The sequence below is a fragment of the Beta vulgaris genome, chromosome 4 (genome assembly GCF_026745355.1).
Source record: "Beta vulgaris subsp. vulgaris cultivar EL10 chromosome 4, EL10.2, whole genome shotgun sequence".
Classification (NCBI taxonomy): Eukaryota; Viridiplantae; Streptophyta; class Magnoliopsida; order Caryophyllales; family Amaranthaceae; genus Beta; species Beta vulgaris.
This window is the reverse complement of record NC_079205.1, coordinates 55,250,476-55,276,269: the sequence shown is the minus strand read 5'-3', so window position 1 is coordinate 55,276,269 and position 25,794 is coordinate 55,250,476. Positions and strand designations below refer to the sequence as shown.

At 33.3% G+C, this 25,794-nt stretch overlaps 2 protein-coding genes and 1 pseudogene across 2 annotated transcripts; all 3 read right to left on the bottom strand.

The window, feature by feature from the left end:
- Positions 1-548: 548 nt before the first annotated feature.
- On the bottom strand, positions 549-2,775 carry LOC104890729 (putative pentatricopeptide repeat-containing protein At1g12700, mitochondrial; the record flags this gene model as incomplete). The annotated part of the gene is made up of 1 exon (XM_048642338.2): positions 549-2,775. A coding segment is annotated over one exon (1,902 nt), but the record flags the coding sequence as incomplete, so codon positions are not given.
- Positions 2,776-7,811: 5,036 nt separating this feature from the next.
- Positions 7,812-8,630, bottom strand: LOC130591201 (early nodulin-11-like). Its single transcript, XM_057394142.1, has one exon. It carries the CDS (start codon positions 8,628-8,630, stop codon positions 7,812-7,814), a length of 819 nt encoding a protein of 272 aa, XP_057250125.1.
- Positions 8,631-16,815: 8,185 nt separating this feature from the next.
- On the bottom strand, positions 16,816-19,035 carry LOC125496292 (putative pentatricopeptide repeat-containing protein At1g12700, mitochondrial; annotated as a pseudogene).
- Positions 19,036-25,794: the final 6,759 nt, after the last annotated feature.

Here is a 25,794-nt window from a genome sequence, read left to right as displayed (position 1 = left end):
GTTTGACATAAATAGCAAAAAGAATCATTGAACATATTATTACCTAATCCTCTAGAGAAAAAGCTCCTATTAAGAGCTTTTTCATTTTGAAAGTTTTTATTCCAAAACTCTCTCTAAAACTCTTTTTTACCAAATACCTCTTTTAGAGTTTTTGACTAGTCAAAACCTCTAAAAGTGATTCAAAACTCTCTTTTTACTCTAAAACTTTAATCGTCAAACACCCCAAAATGTAGTAAACAATAATAACTAATCCCCTTCAACAAAAATACTGAGGCACGCCTATAGTAAAACTGTCTGATTTTCAGATTTTGTCCACCAAGAACCAAAATTCAAAAATAAGAGAAGAATGGGTTTCAACCATAGTTAACTCACCAAAATGGCCCATTAACTATTGGCACAAAAATTTAGCCAAACAGTCATTCCTCTGTTCTCAGTTAGGAGATAGGATATCACTGTGGATAGAGCCATTGATTAAGGTTGTAAACATGACACAATGAGGGAATAGCCAACTTGGATTTTGTCAAGAAGAGAGAAACTTAAATCGACAATAACACAGTGAAAGGATGCTTCATCAACTTCTTCTATAATAGAACAAAAACACAATATACTATTAGCAGACATCCAACTTAATACACTGAAGAAACAAACAGCCCAAGGACCAGAAATACAGGTCATACAATAAGATGGTCATCAGGGACATGAGATGAAGTTGACAGAGAAACTAAAAGCAAAATCTCAAGTAATCTAACACCTGACTCGTATCGTTTTTAGACATTACAAACAACAACTCAACAAGGGGGTACATCTCAACTATACTGAGATCTCGCATATCTCCAAACTTTAGTCATAATTACCCTGCTTTTTTTATTCAAGTCATTTGATGAATTTCCTTATCTGGTCCTTGGCCGAGTCACTTAAATTATCAGAAGACAAGAGGCCAATAAATAACGACAAAGTATCAGCTTCAGCTTCATATCCCTTGCTCACCATAAGTTCAGAGTAGTAAAATGCATTTGATAGGTCATTGTTGACAATATATCCTCTGATAATTGTATTATAGATACGATGATCAGGATAACAACCATTTTCCTCCATTATTGTCAACAATTCAACAGCTTCATTCATGAGCATTTTCTTGCAAAAACCTTTGATCAATATGTTGTATGATTTAACATCAGGTTCAGGTTGTAGGCCAATATATCCTCTGATAATTGTATTATAGATACGATGATCAGGATAACAACCATTTTCCTCCATTATTGTCAACAATTCAACAGCTTCATTCATGAGCCTTTTCTTGCAAAAACCTTTGATCAATATTATGTATGATATAACATCAGGTTGTAGGCCCTTCAATACAAGATCGGAGAATAATTTTGCAGCATCTTCAAGTTTCCCAGCCTGACACAAACTGCCCATCAGGATATTGTAGATGACAATATCAGGCTTAACAACATTATATTCCATAACTTCAAGTAACGCTTTTGCCTCATCAAGTAGCGTATTTTTGCATAAGCTGTCAAGCAATGAAGCATATGTAACAATATCAGGAGTAACTCCATGAACTTGCATATCCATGAATAATTTACGCGCAAGTGGGAGTCTATTAACTTTGCATAGTCCATCGATGAGAGTGGTATAGGTAACAACATTAGGTGTCATTATTCCTTTTTGAAGTATTTCTTGGAATAAGTATAGTGCCTTGTCAATGTTTCTAGCCTTGCAGTATCCATTAATCATAGTGTTGAAACTTACAACATCAGGCTCACAACCATTCTTGGCCATCAAATCAAGTAGTTTTTCCGCATCCTCCATCTGACCACGCAAACAATAACCATCGAGTAAAGCATTGTAAGTAATGACATTTGGAACCTCACCTCTCTCAATCATGTAGTCTAGAATAGCTTGCGCTTCATCAACATTCCCGTCTTTGCAAAACATGTCAACAAGTATGTTGAAGGTGATAACATCTGGTGCTATGTTACACTCCAACATCTCCGCTAAAACATCTTTAGCCTCGACTTTGGAGCCAGAGTTGTAGAGACCTCTAATTAAGGAGTTATAAGTGATAACGTCAGGTATCATCCCCTCGCTTTTCATGGCGGTGAACAGGTTGAGGGCCTCTTTCAACAGCCTATCCTTACAAAGACTATCAATAATGGTGTTATATATGACAAGACCAGGCTGACAAGGACTAGATTGCATCTTCCTGAGCAAGTGGAGGGCAGCAGCATTGTCACCAATCCGACAAAGGCCTTTGAAAATAGCACCATAGGTAACAATGTTGGGTTGGAAACCTAGCTTAACAATTTGCTCGAGCAATTGAAGAGCTTGAGGAAGCTTATCACAGTGGATAAAGCCATTAATTAAGGTATTAAAGATAACACAATCACGATCAAGGGGGTATCCAAGCTTAAGTCTTTTGGCGAGAAGAGAGAAGCCGAAATCAACACGGCCCAAATGACAGTAACAATTGGCGAGAATACCAATAGAGTGCATATCGGGTCGAATACCTGACAATTCAAGGTTTCTGAGTAGAGAGATAAGGGTAGAGTGAGGTTGAAGGGCTTTCAATTTGGACATGGCAGTGAAGAGTTGAGTGAAAACAATAATAGAAGGGAGGGGACACAAAGAGATCAATTGATGAAAGAGAGAAAGGGGAAAATTGAGATTGGAAAACCCTAATTTGCAGTGTTCTCTAACTGATAGAAGAAACAACTTACGATGTTCATGAGTTGCAATGGAGTAATAATTGCGTGAATGAAAATGAAAATGAAAAAGACAAAGAAAGGAAGGGAAAAGAAGAAAGAAAAGAAGAGAGAAGAAGAAAGCTATTACCAATTAATGGACGACTCAGCCTCATTGTCGTCTTCGCCACAAATGAAATGCAGTATTCAAACTCAACAAGGACAGTGGAGAAGTGGAGAAGTGGAGAAGAGGAAAGAAGGAATACATTGTGCGTGACTCAACCTCCTCAAAAAAAAAATCCTAATGCTAGTGTTGTATTACTCAAGAGAGATAAAATTATAAATGTTTAGATTTATTGTTGGAAACTATTTTTAACTTTTAAGTTTTTTGTGAGAAACTATCTTATAAAAAAATTGTTATCCTAAATTACATTGCTATTACCAATTTACTGTTAACTTCCTCTTCTATTTCAACTAAAATTGAAACAATCACCCTCTCCATATCGTCGAATCTCAAGCAATTTCCACAAGGGTAATTTTGTTTTTCCCATAATTTGTAACTGAAAAAACAAAAGTCAGCGCCGAAAACCGAAATAAGATAGTTGTCAACAACAAAACTGTAAAACTAAGGTAGTTTGGGACGACAATTTTATTTTAATGTAGTTTCTCGCAAAAACTTAAAAGTTAAATGTAGTTTGGGACAAAAAAATTCAAAATATTTCTCAACAATTTAATGAGATAGAGAGTGAAAAATACAGAGAAAGAGGGAGAAAATTTTGAAGAGAGAGAAGATAATGTGCTTTATCTCCTAAAAAGTAGTGTTGTGGTACTCAAGATAAAGAAAAATTATAAATATTTCTCAACAATTTACTAAGATAGAGAGAATAATATAGAGAAAGGGGGAGGTTTTTTTTTTAACGGGAATAGGAAGAAAAAATACAATGAAAAAAATATAGAATTGCTGGAAAATCAATAGTTTACAATGAAGTCGGGAAATTGTAATAGTTTAGCCAAGATCTTTGAATGATTACCTGAACAACAATCGTCATTGGCCGATAACACCCAAAGAATCCACAAACTAAAAATACATCACGAAGTATATCACCTTCGTTCTATAATATTGGAACTTATGAATATGGCGGACAAATCACTGGGAGAACATAAGCTATACCCATATAACTATAATAGAATAAGGCTTTCTTTAGATAAACCTCACCCAAGAAAAAGTCATAAATAGTCCTCAATTTCATATCCGTTTTGACGTTTGTGAAAATGTTAGTGTGGATTCTATTGTCACAAAACAGTCCTAATACTGATGGAATTCATGTAGAGAATACAAATGATGTGATGATTCACAATTCAGTCATATCCAATGGTAAATTTTTCTTATTGGAACAAAATTATATTCTAATTGACTTCTTTCTTATTTTTTTCTCATATATGTATAATATAAATTTATAAATTTATTTATTTATGTAGATATATATTATTTTTGGTGTGAAAATTATCTAAATTATGTTGATTGTTGGTGAATGCAGGTGATGACTGTATTTCAATTGGAGATGGTAGTAATAATTTGGATATCAAGAATATTACTTGTGGTCCTAATCATGGAATAAGGTATCATACAACGTAATTTTTTTTAATTATCCTTGAATAACAAGAGAAAATCTACACTTTTCTATATTTATAGTAGTTCAACATAAGTAGGCTATCATTTTTGTTCCTCAAATTGAATAACTCAATTTCTTCTCTAAAAAATTCGATTTATAAAACAAAATTATATGTTTTCTAATATAAGTATAGTAATATTTCCATCCATAGATTAATAAAACCTGTAAATATAGTAAAATGTAGTGAATGTATGCAATAGTTTATCAACACTATAATGTGTAGCATCGTGTTATGAGGGACTTTAAAATCATGTCCACTTCAACTTAAAAATCCACTATTTAGCAAAGAATCATGTCCATTTCCACCTAGTAAACGTATTAGCAAAACAAGTTTTTTTTTTTGACATCCATTAGCAAAACAAGTTTCAATTAGTAAAAAGTAGGTTTATCTAGTCAATATTAATCCATATAGAAAAGTGATACCTCTCAAACAATAGAACTTAGTTTTAAGGCATGTTCTCTTCGGCATAAAACAACTAAACTGAACTTAGGACCATATGTCAACACATTTTAATAAAGCTTTGTGCTCCCACTACTATATAATAACAAAATGAAATTATAAACTTGATCATCTTCTACCATTTATATTCTAGGAAATATAAGAAATATTTTCTAACATTCCATATGTCAACACATTTTAGATTCGTGCACCAATTCATAGGTAGGTTAATTCCATCTACCTACTAATCAAATCAACAGAATATACTATATACTACACACTACACACTACACAGTCTAATTACATCGAAAGAATGGATGGATAGGATAATCCCATCTACCAACTGCTGGAAACGAAGGCGTTCTCTTCAGATGCTGTAAGCTAGGGCGGGGTAAGCGCATCGAGGGGAAAAACATAACCTTCTGTAAAGAACCAAAGGAGAGCATCAGGAGCCACAGGCCTAAGGGGAGTGCTATGAATCCTGTTGCATCCATATCCATAAGTAGGAAAATTTCCTACATATGTTCTGCCTCCAGCTTCCAATCATCACATATCATATTTTGACTTCAGTATCACCTATTTTTTTTTTGGGCATAATCCTATAACTAAGAGATCACTTGGAAACAATTGTGTTGGAACCCAAGGTGACACTCAAGAAGGGGGGGTTGAATTGAGTGACGAAATTTGATCGATTTTCGCAAAACCTTTGTTATTGCATAGTGCCAGCCACTGTGCGAAATAATCGTAAATATCTGATTTGAGTTTTTGCGAAAACTAAAACTTAAATTATGTAGAATTTGATGCACAAACACAGAATATAACGTGGTTCAATGTCACCTCTGAGATCTACGTCCACACGAAACAAAACTCTTTATTTCTTTGAATCTTAAGATACCAACCTCTTGATACAATAAGACTCACTCACTACTAACCCTAGTAGTGCTAGCCAACTCTTAACTCTAAGAATTGACACTTTCTATAATAGTGAAATTACAGAAAAAAGAATCCTCAAACTTGTGCTTCTTAGTCAAGCAATTAGAGGACAATTACACTCGTATAATCGTTACTTGAATCTGACTCAAACAGTGCTATACTCTGTGCGTAAGGAAATAGTTTTCAGCTCTTAATATCTCCGATTTTTCTCTCTGAAAACATGAGATCTAAAAGTGAATTATAAATCCCTTTTATAGGACTTGGTTTGGACGAAAATCCTTCAAAAATATCTTTATCTTTTAATCCTTAATTTAAGGGATAAAACTCTCTTTTTAGAAAAACAAACTTTATCTTTTTCTATCTTTATCTTTAATCTCAAAAAGATAAGTTTTTCATATTAGATTTTCTTTTCAACTAAAATTCTGTTTTTATCAAAAAATATTTTCCAAATCCTTTTTGAAAACCAAATTACGTTGTTTACTGAAATTCTTTTCTAAAACTCGTTTTCATAAAATTATTTTCATAAAACACGTTTGTAAAAATATTTTTCTAAAACCACGTTTTTTATAAAATTCTTTTTCTAAAACATTTTTTATGAAAATCTTTTATCTTATTTCATAAACTAATTTCCTTTTTATATAGACATATAATATTACTACAATTATTTATTTTCTTAACTCTAAGAAAATAATAATTATACTAATTTTATATTTCTATATTTAGCACATAGTATATCACCTAATTCAAGCCTATTACATTTTTACACAAAGTAACTATTCTAAGGAACATATAAACTTGACTTCAATCTTGATTCTTCTTTTCTTCAAAGTCTTCATTTATTAATTCCTTTCTTCATGCATCTGTTTCAACTGTTACATACTTTCATACGATAACATATTATATTAATTTTCATCATCAAAACATAATATATTACATGCACAACAAATTCCCCCTTTTTGATGATGACAAACTATCAATATAATATTGTTAGATAATGACTTGTTCCCCCTCAAAGTATGCATATGATATTCTCTTTTATTCCCCCTCAAGGTATGATGCATATGTTATTGTTATTCACTTACCCTTTATAACCTATCCATACATTAGATTAATAGCTTTCAATTCCCACTTGTTTCCACATGCTCATTTTTATATTCGATTCTCAAAGTAGCAATGAAAATATCTTACTGTTACAAAGCATAATATTATATAGATCTTTTTTCCCCCTTTTGGCATCCTCAAAAAGTACGAGAAGACAAAAAAGCCATGCACGTAGTTAGAACATTCCAAAATAATCAATAGCTCTACTAAGCTAGCTAGTGATGCTGGTGCTACAATCATCACCAATTCACAATCCTCTGACAACCAAAATATATCATAAAGTATCACAACAAACCAAAAACCAATTTGTGAAAACAGACAAGTTTTAGCAAAAAAGTACAAGACTAGCCAATATCATAGGACACCTAGGATCAGGGTGGGGATGGTTTGAGAAGGACAGCAGAGAGAAGTTGACGGTGCCGTTGTGCTGCAAGAGTCTCAAAAGCTCTCAGACGAGCCAATGTCTGCTGCTGTTGTTGTTTCAGAACCCGCATCTCCTCATTCATCTTAAGACAACCCGCACAAGCCTCTTTCGGTTGAAACCCCACGAAATCTTTTTTCAGTAACTCTTAACCCATGATACACAGCTCCATTCTACTGAGCATCCCATCGCTCATAGTGTCAGTACAAGGAACTCCCTTAGAAGTAGGGATCAACACATCAAACGCTTTAAACACTCTAGTAAGCCACATCCCATATGGATAATAGGGAGAAGAAGAGGACAAATGACCCATATGTGAGATCATCAGGTGAGGAAGGTTTATGGGATGTCCATGAGATAACAACCAGATTAAAACTTGGTCCATAATTAAACAATCTCCACGGTTTTCTATACGGGGAAGAAGGGTCTTTGTAATCAAGCTACGAATCAACTTGAAATAGCAGGAAGCATAGAAGCAGAAAAGATTTGAGCAGAGGGCGGTCAGATATAGTGCGACTAATCGTGGCATTGTCCACATCAGGAACAAAAGGCCACGCCTAGGTTGTATAATCCGAAAACCCACTATTGGGAACACCTAGTAATTGAGCCAATTCGTCCACAGATAAAGTAATCCCAATGTCATTCACAGTAGAGGTTAGAACCAAACTCTCATTAACAACCAAATTTTCATAAAACTGAGTAACCTCATCAACATATATACCATCCATAGAATTCAGCAAGTTCAACCAACCTTGACTCTTTAATGCATCAGACAGAAACTTAAACCCAGGTTTTTTAAGCCAAAGCATTGGAAAGACTCGACCGGATAAAATCTTAACCGAAGTGGAAGAATGTAGAACTTGTGTTTTTTTCGTTTTCGAAGGAGGGGGGTTAGATGAACTAGGCTTATCGGAGACCTTTCTTTTTCGAGTTTGAGCAGTGCCAGAAGATGTAGCAGCGGAATTCGACGTGGACACGTGCTCCTCGCCGGAATCCAGAACCGGTGACGAACCCAGTTTCTTGTTCAGAGGTTTTTTCGGTGGGGGTTTTTTGGCCGGAGTTTTCTTGAGAGGAGGCGTTTTGACCGGAGGTTTCTTGAAAGGAGGCCGTTTGACCGGAGGTTTCTTGAGAGGAGGCTTTTTGACCGGAGTTTTCTTGAGAGGAGAGGGTTTTACCGGAGTTTTTTGTCGAGAGGGTGGAGTGTTCTTGGTAACGGTTTTCTCCGGTGAGTGTGTGAGGGGTGAGTCACGAGGAGGAGAGGGTGGAGGAGTTAGGTCACGGGAAGGGGGTGAAGGCGGATCTGGTGAAGGAGGAGGAGACGAGGTGGCGACGGCGGTTTTCTGGAGGGGCCGCCGGGTAGTTTTCCTTCTCGCCATAGGTGTGGGTTTAAAGAGAGTTGAAAGAAAATGAAAGGTTGTTCAGATTTTGAAGGTGGTTAAGGTTGGGAAAGGAAGGTTTAGGTGGGTTTGGGGGGGAAGATGGAAAGACACAGGTTTGGGAAGGGTGGGTTTTGTGCTGGGCGTGTGTTTGGTTTGGTGTTTGGTGGGTTAGGGAGTACAATTGAACATGGCAGCCTAAAATTTTTGGAAAAAATTTTGAATTTTTTTTTTAAAAAAAAAAAAATGTTTTTGTATTTTATGCAAAGCAACATCTCAGTTGTAACACCCCGATAATTCTCTCTTTCTAGAAAATACCTTTATAACAAATCTAGAGAATTACCCAGGCATTATCGCCCGTGTGAAAACGTTTAGGCTTACCCAGAATTTTGCAGCGGAAAACTTATTAAAACAAAATCAACTTTATTAAACTTATGAAATAAGAACCAAACAATGTTTGAACTGAAACACACCAACTTAAGCTAAAGTCTGAAAATATAAATTCCTAGAAACAACTTAAATACTACTAATGTACAAAAGCCTCTCCATTCCAGATTCCCCATGGTATGCATCTTCGAACCTGTAATGTCAATGCTTTCTTGACTCTGCTCCCCCGAAGGATCACCACAGGATCAATAGGCAAAGCCATGATCACAAACACAGACAAGCACGTAATCAGCAAAGCTGAGTACTACATATCAGCATAAATAATCCTAAACATGATACTACAAAAACCAAATAATAATAAGCATATAACAACTGCAGATGACTCTTACTGAACTAGACTCTAAACTTTTATTTCTTCTTTAAATGGAATAGTTATGGGACGAGTTGTCTATACTGAAGTAGGAGATATGGGAGCTACCACATATTCCAATTGACCTGCGATATCGAGGAACCTTTGAGCTAAAAAGGAAAGGTGATCAATCCAATCCTAGGAAAATACATATCACGGCGGACTATGTATCCCAACCCTTAGTGTCCAACTCTAGACGTGCACCAGTCTAAAGTCTATAACCTATCTCGTTTCACTTTACGTTGCATTCATTTTTATACTTGTGTTGACACCAACCAAGCACACACATATATAACTAATAATCACATAAATCACAAAACTCCTTTTTATCTTAGAATTAACAAGTTCACAACTTATCATTCAAGACTCTTTTAACTTCTTTTATTCTTTACTAACTTGTCTGTTGAACCTAGCCAACAGTAAATTGTACCTTTATATAGGTATAACTCATAATTACCAAATAAGATCCACGGTTCTTATAAGATAAATAAATAACTTCAAAGAATCTATGTAACACATGATTCCAATTCACTACATTAATTCACTCACGAATTAATACCAAACTAAACTTATCTGCTTGCATCAAACTTCCATACAAACAATCTACTATACATATTCTTAGTTTACATGTAGCACACAGGCAATAACATGTAAAGCAATCTCAGTAAATCATATATATGAACAACAAGGTCCTATACATGATACTACAAATAAAAACATCCCTAAAGCATGTTTCTAACCATATAGCACGTAGACTATGTACGTACCTTTATATACTAGCCCGTAGGCCACTTTTAAAACGTTAAAAGTCTCCTACGAAAGATTCTCCGCCTAAAAATTAATATAAACTAAAATCAATACTCTTAATTAAAAATACAGCAGCTTTAAAATATTTAAAATCCCCTTTAAATATATTCAAAAGCTTATTTTAATATCAAAACTTCAATAACTTTTAATTCCTAGCATAGTACTACCATACTAGTAATTAAAAATCTTAAAACTCCATTAATAAAACTCTTTCTAAAATTCCAGCAACTTTTAAAATCATAAAACCTTCTTTAAACGTATATAAACGTGTTTAAAATCATAATCTAAATCAATCTCATAGTATCTAATATGCTACTATGGTTTTATAGTAATTAAAACTCTAAAAATCCATGCTTTAATGATTAAAACTTCAATCTAAAAATAATAACAAATCGAAAATATTAATATTCAATATATAATATATATGAAGTCAATATATAAGAAAACGAGGAAAAGAATCAAAAGAAAAACGGAGAAAAATAGTGAAATACCGAAATCCCGAGTGAAATATGGCAGCAGAATTGCGAAACTTGCAGAGGCCATAACTAATTGAGTAAGAATCGGAATTGAGTGATTCTTGAGCCTAAGTTCAATAACTTTTCGAGATCTACAACTTTCAAGAAGGAAGTTTTGGCTAAAAATAAACGGAACTATGAGAAATCTGGCCAATCAGATTCGGGTGAGAGAAAAAAACGAGTGAAGGGAAGAAAAGAAAACCATGAGGAGAGAGAATAGAAAGTGGCGAAATTATTGAGTGTGAGGAGAGAGAAAATAATCTTTGTGTGAAATAAAATAATTGGGTATTAGGATATTTACAAAAAGGCTAATCCTTTTAGGTTTAGGAAAAGAGATAAGATTTAAAAAAAGATTTGATGATTAATAAGATGATCAACTTAGGACTTTAATCATCAATAGGACTCTTTTCCTTTTTATCCTTTTAGGAGTTTCGATTCCATTAAACTTCTTTTTAAATAAATACTTTTAATACTTAAAGCTTTTATTAAGACATGCTTAATTAAAACATTTTCAATTTTATTAAGGTATGAAAATGTTTTTAGTTGACTTTTAAAAATAGTCAACCCTTTTTAAAAGTCAAATCATTTTCCAAACTCATTTGGATTTAAATATAACTACATAAATACTTTAATATATTTATGAAAATCCTTTAAAAATGTGGGGGATTACATCAGTATTTTTGAAAAAAAAAATTGGTGACACTTATATGATTGTTTAGGGAATTTTCATGAGGCAACTTAGGTGTAGATTATCAGGACAACATCAATAGCCTTTGTAGGAGTCTTGACTTATGATAAGGTTCTTTCTAACTTAGTTTAGGTAAAATCTTTCGAGCTTATTGAGACATGTAAAGGAGGTCAATTAAACATATAAAGCAGCTAAGTTCCAGAAATCAATCCCAAAGCTACTCTAAGTTTTTCAAATCTTTCACGAGCAAGTGGTTTAGTGAAAATATCAGCTATTTGGTCCTCAGTACAAATAAATTCAAGGGCAATGTTACCTTTCTCTACATGATCACGTAAGAAATGATATTTGATTTCTATATGCTTAGTTCGTGAATGTTGAACAGGCTTTTTCGAGATGTTAATAGCACTAGTATTATCACACATAATGGGCACATTATCAATCATAATTCCGAAATCTCGAAGTTGTTGTCTTACCCATAATACCTGTGCACAACAAGAAGCGGCGGCAACATAGATATAAGTTATTAGTGCCTCTTAAATATCTAAGTATTCGTTTGACAGCTTTGAGGTGTGATTACTTTGGGCAGGACTGAAATCTGGCACAGAGGCATACACTGTGCAGAATATCTGGTCAACTTGATGTCAAGTAGAGAAGAGAGCCTATCATACCTCTGTAGATTGTTTCATCTACTTTCTTACCATTTTCGTCCATATCTAACTTAAGAGCAGTAGGTACAGGTGTAGGATAAGTTTTTGAGTCTTCCATACCATACTTCTTCAAAAGCTCCTTCACATATTTGTGTTGATGTACCATTATGCCATTTTCCAGTTGCTTGATTTGTAGACCTAGGAAGAAACTTAATTCCCCCATCATAGACATTTCAAATTCACTTTTAATTAGCTCAGCAAAATAATGACATAATAATTTTGTAGTTGCCCAAAAAATAAACTCTGGCCTCCTTGTTCTCCACATCTCAATAGATACTTAGAAGCAATAATAAAGATTAACTTACCACTTCAGTTGTTTCCAACTCAAAATCATATATAATATTAAAGCAAGAAAAAATTATCCTATGTGGCATCTTCATATTATTCAAAGCCTCTCATTGCTTCTTGGATTTTCGAACCATCTCATTCATTTGCCACGTGTCATTGACATAAATGATATCTTGCAAATCCTGTTGATTTAAGCATGATTGCCAATCATTTTTTCACAAATTGACATAGAAGGAAAGAAATCAATTATAACCAAATTTGATCCGTGATTATAGCAAAGAGAATATTGGCAATCAATGAAATAGTATCTCACACAATTGTGATTTATAAATCAATTATATCAAAAAATGATTCCTTAATTTTAGCAAATTAAATATAAACCGTGGCATTATATACCGGCTATGTAAGTAGTACTTTTTATTTATATTACAATTTATATACTACTATTAAATAAGCAAAATATATTTCTTATCTTCGGTGGATGACCCATTACTTTAGGCCTGGGGTTTCAAATATAGATTTTAGCCATCATCCATATATCAGCTTACATAATTAGAATAAAAAATTAATCTTCACTTACATAATTAAGACAATATTCTTCTTCATAAATTGTCAAATTTAATACATACTTACTCCGTAGCTAAATACTTTACCCACTTTTTTGTGCTTTTGCCAATGCACTTCTTGGACCTTGGATCAACAACTATGACATGAGGAGAGAAAAAAAAAATAAATTAATGAAAAAAAATTAAATTAAATCGAAAGCTATTGAAAAGTGAAAAACCTATAAACTTAAAAGGTAAAACTAAAGTCGGGAGGACTTCAATACCAAAAAAGAATTGGGAAACAAGAGGTTCGGGTACTCGAGGTACCCATTTATTGTATATATGTGGCCCATCACTCGACCCGGTTCACGAATTTTAACCCGACCCGACAAAAAACATCAGATTTGATACCCGGTTTTTTTGTTGCGGGTCATCAGATTTTTCGGGACGGATAATTCAGGGTGGGTTTTCCTAAACACCCCTAAATTATACCCATTTGCTAAGTTCATTGGTACAAGCTAAGTATATATGTGAACATTTAGTTTATTAAGTTTATCTCAAAAAATTTGATGATGGTAGTCATTATTCAAAATGGGTCACTTTTAAGTCAATATTGGTCACTTAATTAAGTAAATAAGTTGTCTTCATATAAGTATTGTACCTGTTGAACTGGTGATTATATATAAAAACATTATTTGACAATCAACATAAAAGAAAAATTAGGAGTCAATTAAAACGATTCAGTTAAGAAATGTTTGATATAAAAAACTATTTCAATGTTATAGCATATGAAATTAATAATAAGACATCTTATAGCTTATAGTTACTTGAAACATTTTTAAAAACTTGATAAAAATGTGTGGCAAAATAAGAGATACATAGAATAACTGCATATATTGGACGAGTCTATCTAAATCTAAATTAGTAGTCCTAATTTTAATTAATTTACGTGCAACATATATTATAAAGCTTTATAACTAACTTAATATCCTTCTTTTCAAATTTCATAAACAAAATTCGTCGACGACTAGAACTCCATTAATTATGTAACCAGTTTCGAGAAAATAAAAATAAAAAAAGACAATCATATAATAACATGTGTAGTCGTGCAAACCACTTTATATAAGCGTGTAAAAAGATAAAGTATATTATGCTTGGAATGGCGCAGCAGAATCATACCAATTTAAAAAAACATCCTTAAACCTTTTAAAAACATGGGGTTAATATTAAACATGGAATAAAACATTAGAGGTCAATTTATTCTAATCGAAATTTATGGGTCTAAATTGCATAACTGGTTTTCAAATTGGGAGAATTCGATTTGCTACATAAAGATGGCCATGTATTTTGTTGGGTGAAAGTTAATATTAGGCCAAAGAAAAAAAAAAGAAAAAGTATATCATATACTTTAAACGTCTAATTTCTTTAAGAAGTAAATACATAGTTAGACAAAGGAGCAGTTAATGTCTTTAATAAGTCAATCACTTTATAAATTTATATAACATAATCTAAGGGGAAATAACATCGAATATACGATTCATTATCTTATAATTTATCAACTTTTGACGCAAACATGAAATATATGCACGTATTCAGTATTGTTGGAATGTAAATATTCTTACAAAACAAAAAATTCCCGTGCATTTTGCACGGGCCAAAAGCTAGTTACAAATAGTCTCAGCAATTTTCCATCCTCATTTGCTACTAATCCCATCTTAATTCAAATGACTGGAATATTGAGTATAAAATATTGGTCAAAAGAAACATGCAATAATAGAAAAGAATAATACCATAACCTCCTTGTTCTGCACATCATAATAGAACTCTGACCTCTTAATTCCCCACATCTCAATAGATACTCCATAGCCTAGATATGACAATTGACAAAATGATTCTTAAACTTAATATTATGACATAGAAAAAGCTTAACGTCGCTAAAACACAATATAAATGGAAAGTTAAAGTTGTTATTCATTCAATCACGTTCATTAAAATGAGCTACATATCCATTTCTTTGATCTCCCTTTCAAGCGCTTATTTGTTCAAGTATTGAAGGATATATTCTACCATTGCACATTAAGCTGTTCCAAACACCTCATTTTCCGAGTTAGAAATAAGTGTATGTGTCTATGGAAAATAGAAGTTTTACACAAAGCACAACAGATATTCATGTTTAAAAGACTTGTCAAGATTGAAGAATCTTTTCTACATATTTTAAGTTAGGCTTACAAAAATAAAACTTCAATAGGAAACACCAGTTGCAAGGTAATTTACTAAACAATTGGAGACCATACCACTTATTTTCTTAAAGAGATTCTATTGTAATACAAATTTATGGAGAAATAAGGTGGATTCTATTAACCTTAATCTTAGTAATTATAACCAACCTAAAGACCATCATAATAATTTGGGATTTTTTTTGTATGGAGGAAATAAATACTCGTCTTATAACATCAATTCAGGTGATTCAAATATCAAAATTTTACCAAAAGGTTATCAAAATACATTAATTATGCGACTCTAGCATTAGACTCCACCACTATAGTTTGATTAGATCCAAATATTACATACAGTATAGAATTATATAAGTATTAAGATTTTTAAAAAAACTATAGTGGCTACTTAGAGATGAGAACTATCACAAGTACCTGAAGTACCTACAACCTCCTCTGTAACTAAGCCAATCAACCTCAAATGTTGTATTATAATAAATGACAGGTGCATTTCCATGTAGACAATAGATTGAAACTAAGAGATCACTTGGAAACAATTCTTGGAATAAGTATTAAGATTTCAAAAAACTATAGTGTCTTGTTAATGTTTCTAGCATGTCAACAAGCATGTTGAAAGTCGGTGTTATTTTACGTTCCAACATCTCTGCTAGTGTATCTTTTGCCTCTGTTCCCCAACCCATAAGTGAACTTCTAGAGACTGAAAAATGAAGATTTATACCCAGAAGTAAATATCCACGCAAAGCAAATATCCACACAAACACTCCAAATATAGGGTTGATGAGAATCGAACTCCCAATCATGAGGTTGGGAGGTGGGAGTCCAATACTCCTACATGATTCTCATACAATAGAGTAACTTTAATGTATGTTGCTTCATCCGTGATGAAATTTATTGACAATTTCAGATTAATTATTTAATCTTAATGAATTAGTAATTAAAAAGTTAACGGTAGAAGTAATACCATGTGTTGTGATGATATAGCATATAGGGAGTGACACCCTCTCACTCTTGAGTCTTGAAATGGTCTTCTTTCCACTTCCACAATAACTTGTTTGACATAAATAGCAAAAAAAATCATTGAACATATTATTACCTAATCCTCTAGAGAAAAAGCTCCTATTAAGAGCTTTTTCATTTTGAAAGTTTTTATTCCAAAACTCTCTCTAAAACTCTTTTTTACCAAATACCTCTTTTAGAGTTTTTGACTAGTCAAAACCTCTAAAAGTGATTCAAAACTCTCTTTTTACTCTAAAACTTTAATCGTCAAACACCCCAAAATGTAGTAAACAATAATAACTAATACCCTTCAACAAAAATAGTGAGGCACGCCTATAGTAAAACTGTCTGATTTTCAGATTTTGTCCACCAAGAACCAAAATTCAAAAATAAGAGAAGAATGGGTTTCAACCATAGTTAACTCACCAAAATGGCCCATTAACTATTGGCACAAAAATTTAGCCAAACAGTCATTCCTCTGTTCTCAGTTAGGAGATAGGATATCACTGTGGATAGAGCCATTGATTAAGGTTGAAACATGACACAATGAGGGAATAGCCAACTTGGATTTTGTCAAGAAGAGAGAAACTTAAATCGACAATAACACAGTGAAAGGATGCTTCATCAACTTCTTCTATAATAGAACAAAAACACAATATACTATTAGCAGACATCCAACTTAATACACTGAAGAAACAAACAGCCCAAGGACCAGAAATACAGGTCATACAATAAGATGGTCATCAGGGACATGAGATGAAGTTGACAGAGAAACTAAAAGCAAAATCTCAAGTAATCTAACGCCTGACTCGTATCGTTTTAGACATTACAAACAACAACTCAACAAGGGGGTACATCTCAACTATACTGAGATCTCGCATATCTCCAAACTTTAGTCATAATTACCCTGCTTTTTTTATTCAAGTCATTTGATGAATTTCCTTATCTGGTCCTTGGCCGAGTCACTTAAATTATCAGAAGACAAGAGGCCAATAAATAACGACAAAGTATCAGCTTCAGCTTCATATCCCTTGCTCACCATAAGTTCAGAGTAGTAAAATGCATTTGATAGGTCATTGTTGACAATATATCCTCTGATAATTGTATTATAGATACGATGATCAGGATAACAACCTTTTCCTCCATTATTGTCAACAATTCAACAGCTTCATTCATGAGCATTTTCTTGCAAAAACCTTTGATCAATATGTTGTATGATTTAACATCAGGTTCAGGTTGTAGGCCAATATATCCTCTGATAATTGTATTATAGATACGATGATCAGGATAACAACCATTTTCCTCCATTATTGTCAACAATTCAACAGCTTCATTCATGAGCCTTTTCTTGCAAAAACCTTTGATCAATATTATGTATGATATAACATCAGGTTGTAGGCCCTTCAATACAAGATCGGAGAATAATTTTGCAGCATTTCAAGTTTCCCAGCCTGACACAAACTGCCCATCAGGATATTGTAGATGACAATATCAGGCTTAACAACATTATATTCCATAACTTCAAGTAACGCTTTTGCCTCATCAAGTAGCGTATTTTTGCATAAGCTGTCAAGCAATGAAGCATATGTAACAATATCAGGAGTAACTCCATGAACTTGCATATCCATGAATAATTTACGTGCAAGTGGGAGTCTATTAACTTTGCATAGTCCATCAATAAGAGTGGTATAGGTAACAATATTAGGTGTCATTATTCCTTTTTGAAGTATTTCTTGGAATAAATTGAGTGCCTTGTCAATGGTTCTAGCCTTGCAGTATCCATTAATCAAAGTGTTGAAACTTACAATATCAGGCTCACAACCATTCTTGGCCATCAAATCAAGTAGTTTTTCCGCATCCTCCATCTGACCACGCAAACAATAACCATCGAGTAAAGCATTGTAAGTAATGACATTTGGAACCTCACCTCTCTCAATCATGTAGTCTAGAATCGCTTGCGCTTCATCAACATTCCCGTCTTTGCAAAACATGTCAACGAGTATGTTGAAGGTGGTAACATCTGGTGTTATGTTACACTCCAACATCTCAGCTAGCATATCTTTAGCCTCGACCTTGAAGCCGGAGTTGTAGAGACCTCTAATCAAGGAGTTATAAGTGACAACATTAGGTATAATGCCCTCACTTTTCATGGCGGTGAACAAATCGAGGGCCTCTTTCAACAGCCTATCCTTACAAAGACTATCAATAATGGTGCTATATATGACAAGACCAGGCTGACAAGGACTAGATTGCATCTTCCTGAGCAAGTGGAGGGCAGCAGCATTGTCACCAATCCGACAAAGGCCTTTGAAAATAGCACCATAGGTAACAATGTCGGGTTGGAAACCTAGCTTAACAATTTGATCGAGCAATTGAAGAGCTTGAGGAAGCTTATCACAGTGGATAAAGCCATTGATTAAGGTATTAAAGATAACACAATCACCATCAAAGGGGTAACCAAGCTTAAGTCTTTTGGCGAGAAGAGAGAAGCCGAAATCAACACGGCCCAAATGGCAGTAACAATTGGTGAGAATACCCAATGAATACCAATTGGGTCGAACACCAGAGAATTCAAGGTCTCTGATGAGAGAGATAATGGTGGAGTGAGGGTGAAGGCGTTTCAATTTAGACATAGCAGTAAACAGTTGAGTGAAATCGATAACAGAAGGAAGAGGGTGCAATGAAGTCATTTGATGAAAGAGAGAAAGGGGGAAATTGAGATTTGAAAACCCTAATTTGCAGTGTTCTTTAACTGATTGAAGAAACAGCTTACGATGTTCATGAGTTGCAATGGAGTAATAATTGCGTGAATGAAATTGAAAATGAAAATGAAAAGCAGAAAAGAAAGGGGAAAGGGAATAAGAAGAAGAAGAAGAAGTGAGAGAGCAAGGAAGAAAGCTATTACCAATTAATGGACGACTCAGCCTCATTGTCGTCTTCGCCACAAATGAAAATGAAATGGAGTACTGACTACTGAAACTCAACAATGAGAGTGGAGATTGCAACTAAAAGTGAGGAAAGAGAGAATACATTGTGCGTGACTCAACCTCCTCAAAAATAAATCCAAATGCAAGAGAGTGGGATAGTGTTAGTGTATTGAAGAGAGAGAAAAGATAATTTATTTTACATCCTAAAGACTAGTGTTGTGTTACTCAAGAGAGATAAATTTATAAATATTTAAATTTATTGTTCGAAACTATTTTTTTACTTTCAAGTTTTTGCGAGAAACTATTTTATAAAAAAATTGTTGTCCTAACCTACATTACTATTACCATTTTGTTGTTGACAACTAACTTATGCCGATTTTCGACGGTGACTTTTGTTTTTTTCGATTTTTAATCGTAACTTTATATCACTTGATCTCTTCAAATTCTTTTTTTAATTTTCCATACCATAATTTCTCATTTTCTTGTGTGGGCGCGCTCTCTTTATCATATTTCTGTGACACTTGTACCACCAATCTACCATTAACTTCCTCTTCTACTTCAATTAAAATTGAAACAATCACCCTCTCCATATCCTCGAATCTCAAGCAATTTCCACAAGGGTAATTTTGTTTTTCCCATAATTTGTAACTGAAAAAACAAAAGTCAGCACCGGAAACCAAAATAAGATAGTTGTCAACAACAAAACTGTAAAACTAAGGTAGTTTGGGACGACAATTTTATTTTAATGTAGTTTCTCGCAAAAACTGAAAAGTTAAATGTAGTTTGGGACGACAATTTTATTTTAATGTAGTTTCTCGCAAAAACTGAAAAGTTAAATGTAGTTTGGGACAAAAAAAATTCAAAATATTTCTCAAAAATTTAATGAGATAGAGAGTGAAAAATACAGAGAAACAGGGAGAAAATTTTGAAGAGAGAGAAGATAATGTGTTTTATCTCCTAAAAAGTAGTATTGTTGTACTCAAGATAGAGAAAAATTATAAATATTTCTCAACAATTTACTAAGATAGAGAGAAAAATATAGAGAAAGGGGGAGAAATTTTCTTTTTAACGGGAACAGGAAGAAAAAATATAATGAAAAAAATATAGAATTGCTGGAAAATCAATAGTTTACAATGAAGTCGGGAAATTGTAATAGTTTAGCCAAGATCTTTGAATGATTACTGAACAACAATCGTCCTTGGCTGATAACACCCAAGAATCCACAAACTAAAAATACATCACGAAGTATATCACCTTCGTTCTATAATATTGGAACTTATGAATATGGCGGATAAATCACTAGGAGAACATAAACTATACCCATATAATTATAATAGAATAAGGCTTTCTTTAGATAAACCTCACCCAAGAAAAAGTCATAAATAGTCCTCAATTTCATATTCGTTTTGACGTTTGTGAAAATGTTAGTGTGGATTCTATTGTCATAAAGTCACCCGATAACAATCCTAACACTGATGGAATTCATGTGGAGAATACAAATGATGTGATGATTCACAATTTAGTCATATCCAATGGAAATTTTTTCTTATTGGAACAAAATTATATTCTAATTGACTTCTTTCTTCTTTTTTTCTCATATATGTATAATGTAAATTTATTTATGTAGATATATATTATTTTTGGTGTGAAAATTATCTAAATTATGTTGATTGTTGGTGAATGCAGGTGATGACTGTATTTCAATTGGAGATGGTAGTCATTATTTGGATATCAAGAATATTACTTGTGGTCCTAGTCATGGAATAAGGTATCATACAACGTAATTTTTTTAATTATCCTTGAATAACAAGAGAAAATCTACACTTTTCTATATTTATAGTAGTTCAACATAAGTAGGCTATCATTTTTGTTCCTTAAATTGAATAACTCAATTCCTTCTCTAAAAAATTCGATTTATAAAACAAAATTATATGTTTTCTAATATAAGTATAGTAATATTTCCATCCATAGATTAATAAAAACCTGTAAATATAGTAAAATGTAGTGAATGTATGCAATAGTTTATCAACACTATAGTGTGTAAAACCTGTTTTAACTGAAGAACAAAGTCAAATACTAATGGTTCCTTTTACTCCTGAAGAAGTGAAGCAGGCAATTTTTTCTATCCCTGGTGATAAATCACCAGGGCCTGATGGTTATGGATCAGCTTTCTACAAGGATACATGGAGTATTGTAGGTGATGAATGCACTGCTGCTGTCTTGGACTTCTTTCAATCCAGAAAATTATTGAAAGAGATAAATCATACTATTTTGGCTTTGATCCCAAAGGTCAAATGCCCTGGTAATGTCACTGAATTCAGACCAATTGCTTGCTGCAATGTTATATACAAATGCATTACCAAGTTGTTGTGTTCTAGATTAAGCAAGATTCTTCCTGATATCATAGCTGCAAATCAAGGAGCATTCATAAAAGGGAGATTTATAGCACACAATATCTTAATTTGTCAAGATATTGTCAAGAGTTATGGGAAGAAAGCAGCTGCTCCAGGTTGTATCATCAAAATGGATCTAAAAAAAGCTTATGACTCAATAGACTGGTGCTTTATTGAAGAGCTATTGCAAGCTATGAAATTCCCTTCCAATTTTGTGGAGATGATTATGGAGTGTGTTAAAACTCCTAGCTTCTCTTTGATGATAAATGGGGAATTGGTTGGTTTTTTCAAAGGCAAGAGAGGTCTTAGGCAAGGAGATCCCCTCTCACCACTGCTATTTGTGATATGCATGGAATATTTCAGTAGAACAATGAAGAAAGTGGGGGAGAAAGAGGACTTCAAGTTTCATCCTAGATGCACTGGTATCAAAATCAATCATCTGTGTTTTGCAGATGATATCATCATGTGTTGTAAAGGTGAGTTCAAGTCTGTTCTGAGAATGTTGCAAGGTTTCACTCATTTCTCTGAGACTTCAGGATTAGAGGCCAACAAGCAAAAGTCTGAGCTGTACACAGTGGGAGTTAAACAGCAGGAAGTTCAAAGGCTGTTGAATATGTCAGGCTTTAGTTTGGGGAGGTTTCCTTTTAGGTACCTGGGGGTCCCTATTTGTTATAAAAGACTAAGCATCAAAGAGTGTGATGGTCTTGTGGATAAAATGACAGCTAGAATTAGGTGTTGGAGTAGTAGACACCTTTCATATCAAGGAAGATTGTGCTTGGTGAATTCTGTCCTCATGAGTTTGCATGTATATTGGGCACAGATAATGATCATTCCCAGGAAAGTTTTACAAGATATAAACAAGATATGCAGATCATATCTTTGGACTGGTGAACATTACAGTCAAAGTTCAGGGAATGTAAAATGGGATGCAGTTTGCTGTAGTAAAAAAGAGGGTGGGGTTGGAATCAAAAACACTTTGCTTTGGAACCAGGCTGCACTAGGGAGGTATGTGTGGGCTATTGCCTTAAAGAAAGACAACTTATGAATAAGATGGGTTCATGAGCAGTATGTAAAGGAGACAGATTGGTGGGAGTATAACCATCCTCAGCAGTGTAGCTGGTACTGGAAGATGATCTGCCAGGTTAAAGATCAGTTGAAGTTGAAAATCTCTCTGCCTCAGATCTTGAATATGGGGGTATACTCAGTTAAAGAGATATACAAGAAGCTGTTGAATGAGCAGCAAAATGTAAGTTGGCATAGTGCTATTTGGGGTAGATTGAACATCCCAAAGCATAGATTTCTATGTTGGATGGTAATGTTAAACAGACTGAAAACAGCTGAGAGACTAACCAAAATGGGTGTGCTAGATGATGCTACATGCCTGATTTGTGGTTCAGCTGAAGAGACACATAGCCATCTGTTTTTCCAATGCCATTTCAGCAAAGTTGTACTTAGGAGGATTTTACAATGGTTGCAACTACCATCACATGATCTGTCAATTCAGGGATTGATTGATAGGGTGAACAGTGAATCAAGATTTAGAAGACAAGTTAAATCAGCTGTTATCTGTGCTACTGTGTATCAAGTCTGGTGGGCAAGGAATGATGTACTTTGGAATAGCAAACTGGACACAGTGGAGAAACATGTGTATAGGATTAAACATACATGTATAGATAGAATCTATAGTGTTTTGCCAAAGAAAACTACTATGAGAGATAGATTGTGGTTAAGGGATCTCTCAATTACAATGTAAACCTCTTGTTTGCTCTATCCTAAAGGGTATGGGAGTCCATCCTAGTTGGTTTGCCTCCTTTAGGATAGGTTAGGTTGTAAATTGGCATGTTCTTAATCAATATACTCACTTAATTAGCAAAAAAAAAAACACTATAGTGTGTAGCATCGTGTTATGAGGGACTTTAAAATCATATCCACTTCAACTTAAAAATCCAATATTTAGCAAAGAATCATGTCCATTTCCATTAATAAACGTATTAGCAAAACAAGTTTTTTTTTTTTTTACATCCATTAGCAAAACAAGTTTCAATTAGTAAAAATTAGGTTTATCTAGTCAATATTAATCCATATAGAAAAGTGAGAAAGTGATTTCTGTAGGTCTTGCAACAGTTATGTTCTTAGGTGAGGAAAATAAACTTAGTTACCACTTAGATTTTCTTTCAACAGAGTATGATTAATTGGAATGGAGAACCAGCATTTTCAGCAAAAGAGACCTACTATCTATTAGCTTGTCAAGAATCAAGATGTAGTAATTGTATTTTGTACAGTATAAATGAGTACTACTTTTTTTATCTTTTAAGAAATTTCAAGTAGATTCTTTTGGAAAATCATTAGTAGATTTCTTCGAGCATAATTTGGTTTATATCATAGAAACTTCATGGGGGGAAAGGTGGTAGCTCAGTGGAGTACTATTTCGAATTATAGGGCATTCTTCAGGGTTCAAATCCTCATCCCAACAATATGTTGGGTCATTTATTTTTTGGCTGTTTAGCCTCGCAAATAAGTACATGGACCCAAGTGTATGTAGAGCATGGTGCACCCTGTTCTAAACTACGTCGTTTTAGCATTTTTAGTATTTATAATTTCAAAAAAATTGTTGTTATTTGTTTCCTTAAATTATGCAACTAAAGTTTTTTTTAAAAATTTAAATTTAAAAGGTATATGTTCTTTTACTTTAAGCGTATATGTTCATTTACTATATGTTCTTTTCACTATAACCTATGTTCTTTTTATAAATATAAATTTACATGTTCTTTAATTTTAAGTCGCGTGTTCTTTTTTAAAGTAAAAAAGTTGTTGAAAAAAGTTCGTGTTCTATTATATAAATGGTATGTTCTTTTGGGTGCACAATACTTGTACCCAAAAAGAACATGTGTGTATAATACTTGTAAAACAATAAATTATTAAAAACACAAATGAATTAGAACATAAAAGCAAGAGAAATGTATCAAACAAAAAACACTACATGGATTTTAAAAGAATATATACATACATATAAGATTTGAGAAAAAAAAACTATATAAAATCACAAAAATGATGCGTTTTGAAACAGGACCACGTAGAGGAAGGTGGTCTCTAGTCCACCATCCACGCATTGGTTTAGCCTTGTACCTAACCCTTGAGCTGGTGTACCCTGCAGGCTACAAGTAACGTAGCAGGGGTTGATTTTCGGATCAATTATCTTTATTAATAAAAAAATAGAAACTTTAAGGGAGTAACTTCTAAGAGAAAAAAAAAAATTGATGGGGAAGCAAAATTCAATGGAAGGCTTATGCAATCAACCCTTATTTGAGAACAAAGGGTTTTTGAGTGACTTTTTAGTTTTCGCTTTTTCAATTGGTCAAACAGTCAAAAAAATTGGTTTGTATAAAATTAGTGTTGAAATATAATGTAATAAAAATACAAAATTTTGAATAATTAATCAACTTATGCAACTAGTTCTACAAAATAGTTAAACTAATCAGTTATCTTATTAGTTTCAGATATATCTTATCACTTTTAGCTACCTTATCAATTTCAGCTACATTTCAACTATTATTACCAAACAGAGCCATTAGCTATTAGAGGTTAGTTGGAGGATTAGGGAAGTAAAAGATAAATCTTTAACTATGGCCGATCTACCTTCGAAAACTAAATTAAATACTACCACTATCTTAGAAAGCTAATTTTACATAAGGTAGTCCAAGCTCACCTTCAACCTGGGTTAGTATTGTGTTGTTTAGAACATGGGTTGAAGACTCTCCATCTTGCATCTTTGAGCTTTGTTTAGCAATAAATTGTTTAAGTAATTCTTTACGTTTCTTTCAGAAAAAAAAACACCCACACAAGGAATAATTAGTCTACACAAAGTCCATATTACCTTAATGCTCAAGCTAAAAGTGTCATTTAAAGGTCCTGTTTGGCAAATAGAGTTTAGAGTTTAGCAGTTGTTTAGAGGTTGTTGTTAGAGTCTTAAGTTTTTGTTCAGCAGATTTGACAAAAAAAAATGCATAGATGTGTTTGGTAACAATTAACTGATTGCTAAAAACTTATTGTCATTTGTTTATGTGAAATAACATTTATAGACATTTTAATATATATGCGTAATATTATTATTAGAGGTAAACAAATCATTGAACATATTACCTAATCTTCAAAAGAAAAAGCTCCTATTAAGAGCTTTTTCATTTTTAAAGTTTTTATTCTAAAACTTTCTCTAAAACTCTTTTTTTTACCAAACACCCCTTTTAAAGTTTTTGACTAGTCAAACCTCT